Genomic DNA, 13,394 nt, shown 5'->3' on the forward strand with positions numbered 1-13,394 from the left:
TGAGGCTTTGGGGTTTGGGGCCTAGGAAACTGCAGGCGATTTTTCTGAAAGCTCAAGTTTCAGAACCACCACTCACGAGGGAAAGAAAAGCATGAGGGGATAAGGCTGAACCTGCATGAACCCAGGAGCCCCTTCTCGCAGAAGCAGCTGTTGGGTTTTTTTTTTTTTTTCCCTCTAGAAAGCCATTCAGTTCCCTTACACCCATCATCTGGGTTGATGCGAGGAGAAATTAGGTTTGAAAAGTTTCCTGGCCAACAAACAGCAGCTATTAATAATCATATGAATAATCAAGACCCTTTGCTTCTCTTAGGTCATAATTCCAAACTCTGAAGCACCAGTGGAATCCAGGTGTTATTACGTGATTGCGAGTCTCCATGGATTGGGATGAACTTTTACAGAAGATCAAGGTTACGTGGGACCTGTAGACATTCAACAGAAAATAAACCTGACTCAGTGAAACCACTGCTATTTTACTTGTTTCTTTTTTTGGTCTTTTCTAGTGCCACACCCATGGCACATGGAGGTTCCCAGGCTAGGGGTCTAATCAGAGCTGTAGCTGCCTGCCTACCCCAGAACCACAGAAATGCTAGATCCCAGCCGCGTCTGCGACTTACAGCACAGCTCACAGCAACGCTGGATCTTTAAACCACTGAGCCGGAGCTTTAATCCACTGATCAAGGACAGGGATCGAACCCACAACCTCATGGTTCTTAGTCGGATTCCTTAACCACTGAGCCACACGGGAACTCCAACAACTGCTATTTTAATTCTGGAAGGCATTTCTTTTCTTCTTTAATGTTATTTATTTTGAACAGATGGTGTTATGTTCATTGCCCAAGCTTCAAAAGAAAGTATATAAAGAAGTTTCCCTGAATCCCTGTCTTCCTTAGATGTAGCCACTGCTAACATCTCTTATTTTTGGAAACACAAATTTATATACTTTGTCTCTATGCACAAATGATTAGCGCACTTTACACATGGTTCTGCACCTTGATTTTCCCCCCATAAATCTTAAAAGATTTTTCCACATCAGCACTCATAGCTTCCTTATTCTTTTTTTTTTTTTTTGTCTTTTTGCCTTTTCTAAGGGCCACTCCCGAGGCATGTGGGGGTTCCTAGGCTAGGGGTCGAATCAGAGCTGTAGCCGCCAGCCTACGCCAGAGCTACAGCAACGTGGGATCCGAGCCGCGTCTGCAACCTACACCACAGCTCACGGCAGCGCCAGATCCTTAACCCACTGAGCGGGGTCAGGGATCGAACCCACAACCTCATGGTTCCTAGTCGGATTCGTGAGCCACTGCACCACGACGGGAACTCCGCTTCCTTATTCTTTTAAGCTGCTGTATAGTTACTCGATAAATGGAAGTTCAGTTGATTTGACCTTCTCCCTTCGGTGGCTATGTCAATTATTTCCAGTCTTTCCAGATTAAAAACAATGGTGTTTACAGTCCAACTGACGTTCTTGCCAGGGATGCTGGAGGATCCCTGCCGCCAAACTCTCGCCTAAGGTACTTAAAAGAAAAAAAAAAAAAATTATGTCCTCCCCCACCCCCAGGCCTATGTAGGTAAGTTGGCCAGACTCCACTCCAATCCGAGCTGGAGCTGCGACCTACATCCTAGCATCATTAATGCACGATCCTTAACCCACCGCGCCAGGAAGGGAACTTCACACCTACGGCATTTAAAATGACTCAGCTGTATTGAGTTTGGGGCCAGTATGAAACACTGTCAATAAACAAAAACAAGCAGTGCCCCTGAACAGCCGGAGCCTCCGACATCTCCCTCTCCGACTCCAAGCGCCTGGCGCGGTGGCATCCGCGCTGCTCCAGAGCTAGCGGCGCCGCTCCCCAGCACGTGCAGCCGCATCGCGGGGCGCAGCCGCATCGCGGGGCGCCCTACAAGCTCCTCCCCGCGCCCACGTCAGGTCTGGAGCGCTGCCAAGGCCCACGTGACGCGAGTTGAGCGCCCACGCAGGAACTGTCATCCGCTTGGCTGGAGCGCAGGTGCCTAGCAACCGCCAGCCAATCGCCGCCGGACCTCGACTGTTTTACGGCAGCAGGCCTCGACCCCGCAAGCCGCCGAGGGGCGGGAAGGAGGTGTGCGGCGCGCGGGGGCCAATCCGCGCCCCCGCCTCCCGCTCTGCGCTCTCCCATAGGTTGAGAGACGGGCGGAGGGCAGCGGCCGTAAGGCGGGGCCGAGCTGTCGTGAGGGGCGCTAGCTGGAGGATTTTGTGTCCGCGCTGTCCGCTCCGACTGGTGTCATTGGGCTCCAAGGAGCGTTGGCGACGGCACCGAGGGCGGCGCTGTGTCCGGCACGGCCATGGCGGGTGCGCTGGTGCGAAAGGCGGCGGACTATGTCCGGAGCAAGGACTTCCGCGACTACCTCATGAGGTGACGAGTCCCCCGGGCCCGACCCTGAGACCCTTCGAGGGCTCCGGTGTCCGCAGCAGACGCCGCCGGGACGAGGGGCGGCGGGGGTGCAGACAGCGGGGCCTGGATCCCGGGGTGGCCGGGAGGGGGCTGCTGACGGCCGAGCGGGGTTCCGGGGTAACGGGACGGTGGCCGGGCAGGGGCGCAGGGGCCCCGGACGTGGGGGCGGAGGACGGCGGGGGAACCCCCGCCCCAGGGCGGAGGTGCGGAGAGCCCGCCCGGGCGGTTTCTCGGCGCCCCCCCGCCCCCCTCCGCTGCACCTGCGGGGCAAGTGTGCGCCAGATGTGAGGCGGTCCTGCCCCTGGCGCGGGCTGGAATTCCGCGGCGCCCGGCAGGTGAGTTGCAGGTGCCAGACAAGGGCATGGAGCCCAGACGGGGCGGCCTCGCCTTCGGGCTTTTTCCGCTTAAGATTCAAAGCCTGGGACAGAACCAAATCTAAAATGTATTGTTTGATTCTGCCAAAGCTAGTGTCTCTCTAAGGGCATACTTTTTACCTTTTTATATGTTTTCCATTAACCTTTCTTCTCCAGTTAGAAACAAAGGGCATGAGCGGGCTGAAAGCCCTGAAGACCCTTTTTGTATTTTATTGTCACCTCTAATCTTGAGATACCTTCTCTTTGTTTCAAAATATTTAATATAACTTTAAAACAGTTTTATATATGTATTTACTTAGGAGGATAAATTTTAGTTAGCTTTTGTGTGATTTTTAAAGCCTAGGTAAGTTTAGGGCAGCAGTATTTTTCAACAGTGTGGTAAAGAGATAAAGTGATGGCAGTGGAGGAGAAAGAAGTACAGCCATCCAGAGGGTACAGTATGGAGGCAGCTCCATGTCATCAGTATAAAAAGGATTCTTTTTTTAGGTTCTGAATTTTATGGCAAACGCTGTTTACTTCTGATTTTAAACAGCAGTGGGGAAAGAAAAATAAATGCTTGCCGTGTCGTAGACTAAATTTGGAAACAGAAGCTTCACTCTTGATTTTCCAAAAATGAACTTTCTGGGCCTATGTAGGACTCTGATTAATTAAGATAGATGTTTAGTACCGTGGAGCAGAGTGTTTTTCAGATTAATGCGCTGGAAAAATCTGAGCAGAGAAGTTAACGTGAGGATGTGTTCTTACTCCTGCAGTTGTTTCTCTGTGACTTTAAATATTACCTGAGCTTTTACTAAGATTTCGTTTTTCGTATGAGCATTCCTAATAGTTTAGTATAGCCAAGGGCAAAACTGTATGATATAATGAAGAATAAAGTGACTGTGGGAGTTCCCCTTGTGGCTCGGTAGGTTGCAAACATGGCTAGTGCCCATGAGGATTTGGATTTGATTCCTGGCCTCATTCAGTGGGTTAAAGGATCCAGCGTTGCTGTGAGCTGTGTTGTAGGCTGCAGATGGGGCTCAGATCTGGGGTTGCTGTGGCTGTGGTGTAGGGCCCGTAGCTGTAGATCTGATTCGTTCTCTAGCCCAGGAACTTCCATGTGCCATGGGTGCAGCCCTTTAAAAAAAAAAAAAAAAAGACTAAGAAAAGTGATTATATTTTAGCTCTGTTAGAAATACGCTGACGATTACCTAGCAGTCCATTATATAGGAAGAATGTGTAAAATACACATATTTTAAGGAAAGAGAACCCTACTTTTTAAATTTGTATTTTTTATGGAGTTTCCGTCGTGGCTCAGCAGAAATGAATCTGACTAGCATCCATGAGGTTTTGGGTTTGATCCCTGGCCTCGCTCAGTGGGCTAAGGATCCGGCATTGCCATGAGCTGTGGTGTAGGTCGCAGACGTGGCTCAGATCCCACATTGCTGTGGCTGTGGTGTAGGCTGGCAGCTACAGCTCCAATTCGACCCCTAGCCTGGGAACCTCCATATGCCGAAAGTGCGGTCCTAGAAAAGCCAAAAAGGCAAAAGAAAGAAAGAAAGAAATTTGTATTTTTTCTACTAGATAGGTTTCTGAGAGCTAGACTTTTCAGTTGAATACTTCGATATATGACCTAACCTTTTTTTCAAGAATTAACTTCATGTAGCTTTACTGTTTCTGTACTTTCTTTCTCTCCTGTTACTTTAATTGATTAAGTGCTGACTAAATGAGAAAAGAATCGCAGTGTTCCAGAAAGTGCTGCCTGGTAGGGCACCCAGCTCAGAGTCAGAAGAATGACCACTAGCCCAGGGATCCTGGGCAGGCAGTCCCAGGGGACTTTGGTTACCCCGGCTAGGAAATGGGTTTAAGGATAAACCCAACTTGGTTGGGTTGTTGAAAATTAAACCGAGTGAGGGACGTGAAAATTCTTGGAAACCCCAAGTCACTATCTATTTCTCTTATATCCTGCTGTCTTTGGAGCAGAAACATTTTACGAAGTGTCCTGTTACGTGAAAAGTTACAATCTTAAGTGTCAGCGTCATTGAACCGAACTCGCGTCCCTCACCCGACACAGCAAAGCCAGTCTAGTGATGCCGGGCTGTGGGGAAGGGAGCGGCCGAGCAAGAGGGGCAGCTGGTGCCCAGCGCTCAGGAGGGTTCAAAGACACATGAGGGTGAGGGTTGCAGGCTGGTGACCAGCTCGTGGACTCTGTTCTGAGTGGGTGGTGGTGAGGGGACAGGGTGATGCTGGGGAATCGTAATTGTCAGCCTGGTTCCAGCCAGTCTGGCGTCCGCTGCCTGTGCAGGAGGTGCACGCGGGGGGGTGGGGGGGGGAGAGTTGGGGGGGGCAGGAGTGTCCTGGTTTGTGCCGAGCAGCCCCGAGGTGGGCGTCCTGGTGTCGTGTGTGCGGACAGTCCTTCAGGAGGAACCAGGCCTCTGTTGTGCCAGCTCTGATGGCTTTTCCTGCTGGGCTGCTTTTCCTTGTTTCTGCGCGTTCCCTCCCTTCCTTCCTTGCTCCGGCGCTTAGGGAAGGTCTCGGAGACTGAAGCCGTTTTCTGCAAAGACCTGGGGGGCACGGAGGGGCTTTTAAACCTGGGAAGGCCCTGCAGGTCCTGCTCGGTTTCATGAGGTGTAAAACTCTGTGATTTTTGACCTGAAAACACTTCTGTGGACTAAACAGATGAAGTAAGATGTTCGACTGGCCTTGCTTTCCCAAGGGCGGGATTTCATGCTCGCCTGCCGCTCAGTGGTTGAGGGTGGTTTGAGGGCAGGTTTCACCGCTCTCACCGGAAGCTCTTTTATTAGCTTCTTCCCCTGGAAAGAGCATCCTTCCTCCTGGAATTTACCAGAGGAAAGCTCCCCATCTCTTCTTTGGCACAACCTTCGCGTTGCCCTTGCAGAGGTGAGTGGAGCGGTTGGGGCCCCTGTCACCCACCTGCTGTCCCCTCAGGAAGCAGGCTCCGTGCCTTCCTGCTCCCCTGGCCAGCACCTTGCTCTGCACGCTCTGCACTCCGGCCCACGAAGATTCTCCTGTATTCTCCATCTAAAGACCAGCCTGCCAAAGGGTTGAGATGTTTTCCAAACGAGAGCTGTCATAGAATTTTAAAAAGTCGTTTTATTAACAACATAATTGAGGTTTTCAGCAAACATGTACAGTCCTATTTCACAGATTATAAACTCCTATCACTTATATTTTGTGAATAAGGTTTAAGTGTCTCTCTTACTACCGTGGATTTCCACGTATATTTTAAAATGTTTTCTTCTCCCCCCCCGGAGAAACAGGAGTTAAGGGAAGAGGCTCAAATCAAAGGCAGTGTGTGGACTTTGATTGGATCTGGTTTGGGAAAAAACAGCTGTAAAAGGCATCACTGGGACAACTGGAACATTTAAAAAAGGTTAAGTAGTTATGGGCAGTTTTTGTTGGATGTGATGGCGGTGTTATTCCACCTAGTGATAGGTTGGGTACCAGGTTCGAAACCCAGTCCTGTTGCTTTCCAGCTGTGTGGTCTTGGGCAGATGGCTTAGGTTTTGTGCTTTGGTGGCTCTGTGAGGTCGCAGCGCCTGGCAAAAGCAAGGCTGGTTATTGTTGTTGTTATGGGTATTCTGGGTTTGAGCCGCAGGTGCCTGGTCCTCCTTTTGATGCCTTTCACCTTTCCTTTCACTGATTCCTCCTGAAAATCTTGAATCAGGCACGTCCTCTATCTCTAGCCTGTTTTTTTTAATACACTATCTCCTCACATACCTTGTGGGTGGAGTGAAAGAAGATAATTCTTTTCTGCTCTTTTTCTCTTCTTCTTGCTCGTTAATTTTGGTTGAGAAGAATAAATTAGAAGGGGCCAAGAAGTTGCCAGAGGAGACACCGTTTCCGTGCGGGTTTATCCTGGAGGTTGGCTCCCCTCCTTAGAGAAGGGAACGGATGCACGTGTGGTCACACGTGTTCAGAGTGTGTCCACCCACAGAACGTCTCCTCCAAGTCGTGGATGTTGGAATGGGCCTCAGGCATCAGATGGCCTGACACTTCACTTGCCAGGAAACACTGAGATCCCAATCGAGCAGAGAAGTGGCCGCCTTCCGGACCTCAGGCTTGGGAGGCCAAACCGGGAGTGGCGGTTTAGGGTCTAGAGGGAGATGCTTTCAAGAGACCGTCTTGGTACCTGTGTGTCCGCCTCGCCATGCCCGGCTTTGCCTCCCTGCTGTGCGGCTGACCTTCAGAAACCCGGAGGCTGAAAGTGTCAGAGCAGAACTGCCCCTGGCACTGTTTTGGCCTCCAGTTTAGTTTTGACCAGCCAAGAACAGCTGAATATCACCCATTCCGATGGTTAACCCCCTCTTTTTTAACTTGCACTAGAAAATGAGGTCACAGTGGGTGAGAATAAAAGGAATGAGCATTCGCGGCCTGTGAGAGAATCGCAGTCTCGAGTGTCTCAGGATCTCACCCCACTCGGTGACACAAACAGGCCGTGCTGGCGGCCACTGGGACCCTCTGGGTACTGTGCACGCAAGTCAGCTGGATTACTCACAGCACCTCCAGAGAAAGTCACAGCACCTGTCAGTAATTCTGGAAACTGAGACTGGCAGTGCCCTCATGACAATAAAAATGGGCTTATAGCCGAGATCTTGGCGCAAACGAGCCGGGTTCCAAATGAAGGAGAAAGACGGTCGTGGTCACTCCACGCTGCCCCGCCCAGCTCACTCTTCGCTGGGGAGGCCGAGGTTCTCCTTCAGGAGACTTCAAGGTCGAAAGTAAACCAGGCAAAAACCTTTACACATGTTGGAGGTGTTTATAAACCTTCCCTGAAATCGAACAGGCAGCGTAGGGCTTGGCGGGAGCGCCAAGGCTGTGCCCCGCCGTTTCCGGTACTGCGGCCCCCGCGCCCGCAGCAGTTCGTGTGGCTCGTAGGTCTCTCTCTGGAACGGATGCGCGTGCGCCCCAGAAAGCTTTTCCTTTACCTTTTGGCTCCGCACAGTTAAGCATCCCCGGTTTTTTGACCGCGTAGTTGGTTCACGTTTTGGGCAACTGACATGGAATGAGGGATGTTGAGCGCTGGGGTCTGTGCTCCTCGGGGCCCTCTTCTCAGAGTGTTGTGTGGTCCACGTTGCTTTTGGGGTCCTCGTCCCGGGTGCCTTCGGGGTGAGCGGGGGACGGAGCCGGATTTAACCCCCCTTCCTCACACTCCTCTCCAGTCGGCCCTGAGGCCGCGTCTGTGAAACAGGAGGATTCGGACTCCTGTACATCCCAGCAGGGGTCCTGAATGGGAAACCACAGTATCCCCACATGGACAGTCTAGGTTTTAAGAACCACGTCTGTTTAAATATTTGTGTGGGGAAAAAGTGCCCTGGGCCATGTGCAGATGCACACAAGGGGTGTCCCGGTCCCGCACGGAGGCGGCCGGCCCCACCCGGGTTCCGCCCTCTGACCTGGCCAGGAAGTCGCCTTCTCGCCCTCAAAGCCCTGTGCTCTCCTGGACTCGCTATGAAATAGCATCTGGGTGACGAAATTTGTTAGCACAGTGGAAACATAACCTGCTAAAGCTCTTCACTTAACGGTGAAAGGCAGGCTCTCTCTAGGCTCTTCACATTTCATAACAGAACCTGCTTGAAGTGTATTATTCGCATCATCAACAAATACTCTCATTTCAACTTTGGGGCGTTCCCCTCGTGGCGCAGTGGAAACGAATCCGACGAGGAACCATGAAGCTGCGGGTTCGATCCTTGGCCTCGCTCAGTGGGTTATGGATCGGCGTTGCTGGGAGCTGTGGTGTGGGTTGCAGATGCGGCTCAGATCCCTCGTTGCTGTGGCTGTGCTGTAGGCTGGCGGCTACAGCTCTGATTCGATCCCTAGCCTGGGAGACTGCATATGTCACGGATGTGGCCCTAAAAAGACACAAAAATAAAATAAAATAAAATTTGGGAAATTGGAATCTCCTCAACCCCCTAAATCAAAGCAGCTGGAGGAGCTGTGTATCAAGGATTTTATCATTTTATTTCACGAACCCTTTCTGTAGCTACACCTTAAGGGTTTGCCTTCACAGAACAATTAAACTATATCCCGGAAAGAAGAAATGCCATCTCAGAAATCAAAGTAATTCATTATAAAACTTTTGATGTATTTCTGATGGGTATTAAGTTTAACGTTCAGGGAAACAATTCACTTAACACGAAAAGATTTTTCTCTTCGTTCACTCGGCAGAGACTTTTTGAGTGTCTTGTGAGTTGCAGGCACCACTTGCCCCAGAGCCCCGGTGTGCACAAACTGTAGGATTACATACCTATTTTTCGGGGCTCCCGTTCTGCTGACAGCCTGGGAGTAAGTGAAAAGGGAGAGTCAGTTGCCTGTAGGATTCTGCAGCCTTGGGTTTCTCTCCAGCTTGTCAGTTTTGTAGAAATGCCCCATAAACCGGTGCTGTCCAGTCCGAGAGCCACGAGCCACGAGGTGACGGAGCTCGGGGACTGTGGCCTGAGGTGTGCCGCAAAGTCAGCACTCCACGCCTCCTCGGAGCCTCGGCAGCAGAAGAGAACGTAGAATATCACCTGCGTTGTCACAGGTTGTGTGTTCAAGTGAAAATATGTTGAAATATTAGAATAAATTAATTTAACTCTTGTTTTTTACTTTTGTTAATGTGGCTTCTAGAAATTTTTGAATTACGTAGGTGGCTTCTATTTTCGTTGTTGTTTTTTTGTTTTATTGACCACGCCCGCCGCACACAGAAGTTCCCCGGCCAGGGATCGAACCCGCATCCCAGCAGTGACCCGAGCCCCTGCAGTGACAATGCTGGATGTGGCTGCTATTCGTGATTTGCATTATATGTCTGTTGGATAGCCCCACTCTAAGGATTACGTTTCTTTTTCATAGAATTACTGTCTATTTTCATTAGGTAAAAGTTATTGAAAATCTCACTAGTTCTTCTCAAGAAAAAAGAATGTGCTGCTGACATTGTTGTCCTCTTGCTGAAGCTTGAATTCATGTGTGAGGCTGAAATAACCTAATCATCACAATCTTTCCAGATAACTGATCTTTCTCTTCTTTCCCCCCAACGTCTCTCCTGTCTGAACCTCGGGGACTCCTCACAAAACAGTACGGTAAGAACCCTGTTTCTCCTTCATTTCAGGCCTTCGCACACTTTTGCCCCTGACAGAGTTGTGGACGCCACGCCTGGCCTGCTCTGGCCGAGGTGGCACACCCGCCACCAGCCTCGCGGTGACGGGCTCGGGGCTGCTCCAGTGGCCCCGGCTCCCCGGTCGGCTCGGGACACTGCCCTCTGCAGGACCAGTGCCCTGGCTGATGCGTGTCCAGCGGCACAGACCGAACCTGCCCTTCCAACAGGGAAGTGAGACCTAGACGGAGAAGCTGTGTTACTAGCTTTTTTCTAGGGGTAGATATTTTAGTGAGTGGTGTTGAAATTCTTTTTACTTTTGTATTCTCAGCTCTTGGGTTTCATGCCCCGGCCTCTTCGCTCTCAGCCCCAGCTGTGAGCAGGGACGCTGTGTCCCCGAGCCCCCAGCGTGCAGCCCAGCGTGTGTGCGAGATGTGTCATCTCAAGACCACCGTGCAGAGCAGAGCAGAGCAGTGGGAAGCGAGTAAACAGAAAACCATGGGACTAGACTGGTGTGGGCCGCAGAGGAGGGGAGGCAGAGGGCCTGGGATCACAGCTGAAGGCGAAGTGACGCAGAGAGAAGGACAGGCAGGGAAAGACGGCGGCGAGGAGGGAGGGCCCCCATCGCAGAGGCCTGGGGTGGGGGAGACGGCCCAGCCCTCGTCCGGGTTCGAGACGTGTGCCAGCTTCAGCAGGGAGCGTCCTAGACAGAATCTGCTCTGAAAGCAGGACCCGTGAGCCTCCAAGAGTCTGTAGAGCAACCGTGCCTGAGTTCCAGGGTTCATGACTCGAATGTTAGTCGGGAAGCCATTCAGGCAGGCGTGGGCCTCAGGCTTACATGAAGCGTGTTAGTTATATAAATGTTTCAAAACACTGTTAGAGTGTGACAAAGGTAATTCGCAGTCGTCTGTCCTGCACTTCCCTTGTTTCTCATTCTTAGGACATTTTCAGAGGTAGTAATCCTCAGTCAGTATTAGAAATGCAGTCTGGAAATGTATTCTGCAGCCTGAATTTATCTTACACGCTCTGATAGAAATGAGACACTGCTTAATATCCCGATAATGGGAAGGGTATTTAGCAAAGAAATGTGGTTTCCTTCCTATTTTAAAGTATTATTTGCAAATGGTACATAAATAATGTTTATTTAATGGGAAGAGTCCCTGGACTTACTCCAGCCTCGGAAAGTGAGTTGCATTGGGCGTCTGCTCTTAAACAGGCACAGCTTCATTTGGCTGTCCTGGGATGGCCGCTGCTGTAGAGGACAACCATTGGTCCGCTTTTTGAATATACGTGGTTGCTGTTACCTCGGAAGTACTTTTCAGTCTTAGTCTCTTCTTATCCAGGGCTCAGGGTGGAGATTTTTAGGTTCTCGGATCCTCATACAGCCCCGTGAGCTGAAAAGCAGTTTCTTCCCTTAATAAGTTACTTTCTTCAGGAAACATGTCCAGCCGAGGGTCTGCATCTGAAGAGATATTGACAAATGTCGTAATGAAAACTTGGCAGGGAGAGAGAAGTTTTGATAGGTTGAAACACCGCATTGTAGAGAGTGGTTCTAGCAAGGTTGACTTTGTGGCCAGGGAGAGTTGTGGAAGAAGCTGACCTCCCTTGAAAACTCTCTAAGTGGGCCAGTCCAAGGTTCCCTCGGTGTGGTCGGGGCGTCGGCAGGCACCTCGTGGGCAGATACGGGAACAGCCAGCAGCCCGGGCGGTCACCTCGCCCCAGTTAGCGCCCGTTTCACGCCCCCGTTGCTGCTGAGCGAAGCGGCAGCTGCTCTCGGCTGCGACTTAACGCGTCCTGCCTTTCTCTCCTCGCTTCTTGCAGCACTTCTGGGGCCCGGTTGCCAACTGGGGTCTTCCCATCGCCGCCATCAACGACATGAAGAAGTCTCCCGAGATCATCAGCGGGCGGATGACGTTCGGTGAGGGCGCGGCGTCGCGTGACTGGCAGGGTTCCCGTGTGTGTGATGGCAGCGCAGTGCGGCTCCCGCTTCTGTTTCAAGTCTGAGCGCCAGAGGCCGCGGGCGCCGCTCGAGAGTGACAGGGGGGCTGGCGGCAGCGGCCATCGGGGGCCAGGCCGGTCGCGGGCAGGCAGGAGCGGGGGTGCCCGGTTTTGAAATCCGCACCTAGGAGGCCCTGAGGTCCTGGGCGCCTTTCAGAGGGAGTGCACGCAGGTGGAGGACGTGTCCTCTTGAACCTTAGTCGGACATTCGTCTTCTTGAAACCCTGACAGTTGATCGTGGGGTCGCTGTTGGGGGATCAATGGCAGTTCCTTCAGATAACGGACTGTAGCATATAAATACGTACACACAGTGTAACTCGGGGACCGAAGCCGAGGTCAGAGCGAGTGTCGGCGCCCTGGCATCAGGCGCTTGAACCGGGCGGGCGGTGAGTGACAGCGCGCCTCCCAGCGCGGCCTCCGGCTCGGGAAGCAGATAAGCGGTAGCCTTTACCGGCTCCAGAGGCTGTCGCGGAAGAGGTTGTGTTTCTGAGGCGTGTGAGCCCGGTCGGCCGGCCTCCCGGAGGTGGTAAGTCGCGGCCTGTCTCCATGTCCCCGCAGCCCTCTGCTGTTACTCCCTGACCTTCATGAGATTTGCCTACAAGGTGCAGCCTCGGAACTGGCTCCTGTTCGCCTGCCACGCCACAAACGAAGTGGCCCAGCTCATCCAGGGCGGCCGGCTCATCCGGCACGAGTAAGCACAGCCCGTGGGCCCCTCGTGTGCGGAGGGACTGGGGCGGGGGACCAGCGTCTTAGAGGCGTCGGGGGCAGGCCAGCCGCGGCCGCTGGGGAGACGGGGCTGGGGCAGAACTGTGCTGAGACGTGAGCGCTGAGTGGGCGGGGACTGCGGTGCAAGGACGAGTCACTTACTAGCGCTTGAGAGTGACCTCGAGAGAGGATGGTACTGTTTCTGTCAACTCGTCCTGACTGCAAATAAGCCTGAGGTAAGGGCTCCTCCCCGAGCCCCTGAGGCTGGCGGTGAAACTGGCTTTCTCACTGACGTTTTCCTGGTGCTTCTTCCCAGGATGACTAAAAAGGCCTCCGCATGACAGTGGAAAACGAAGATCCGGCGTTTGAAGGATGGCAGTGCCAGCTGCTGACACTCGGGTTCCGTCGTCATGAATAGTCTTGCTAAGAACAATATGCTGCATGCTCTTTTTACTAACCAGACTATTTTTCTAGAAACAGCAGAGCCTCTAAACCAACTCTGCGGCCTTAAAAGTGCTAGATAATCCACGTCTCTTCAGCAAGAGTCGCCCAGATATGCAATCTGTGTGATAATTCCCAGTGATGGTCTCATCTGCAGTAATGTACTTAGTGAAAACCTGAAGAGAACGAAATCCGTAGCCATTGGCGTTTCCATACTCAGAAATCATGACCTCGCCTCTAATGACCCTGAGACAGCCGACAGCTGGCCTTGCCTAAAATCGCATTGCCAATGTTTGAAAGATGTTTGTACTTCCATGCAGTGTACATTGAGATGCTGTAAATTAATGGCAATAAATGATTTAAAGATTTGTCAAATGA

At 51.9% G+C, this 13,394-nt stretch overlaps 1 protein-coding gene across 2 annotated transcripts; it reads left to right on the top strand.

The window, feature by feature from the left end:
- The first annotated feature begins 2,188 nt into the window (after nt 1-2,188).
- On the top strand, nt 2,189-13,394 carry MPC1 (mitochondrial pyruvate carrier 1). 2 transcript variants are annotated; one of them, XM_047769761.1, is made up of 5 exons: nt 2,189-2,390; nt 9,855-9,858; nt 11,694-11,790; nt 12,429-12,561; nt 12,892-13,394. In XM_047769761.1, exons 1-5 carry the CDS (start codon nt 2,320-2,322, stop codon nt 12,914-12,916), a joined length of 330 nt encoding a protein of 109 aa, XP_047625717.1. In that variant the 5' UTR covers nt 2,189-2,319; the 3' UTR covers nt 12,917-13,394. The 2 variants fall into 2 exon arrangements, with proteins under 2 accessions (XP_047625717.1, XP_047625718.1); XM_047769762.1 differs by lacking the exon at nt 9,855-9,858 and adding an exon at nt 9,888-10,356 and having other exon boundaries at nt 2,192-2,390.

The sequence above is a fragment of the Phacochoerus africanus genome, chromosome 2 (assembly GCF_016906955.1).
Source record: "Phacochoerus africanus isolate WHEZ1 chromosome 2, ROS_Pafr_v1, whole genome shotgun sequence".
In the NCBI taxonomy this organism is placed as follows: Eukaryota; Metazoa; Chordata; class Mammalia; order Artiodactyla; family Suidae; genus Phacochoerus; species Phacochoerus africanus.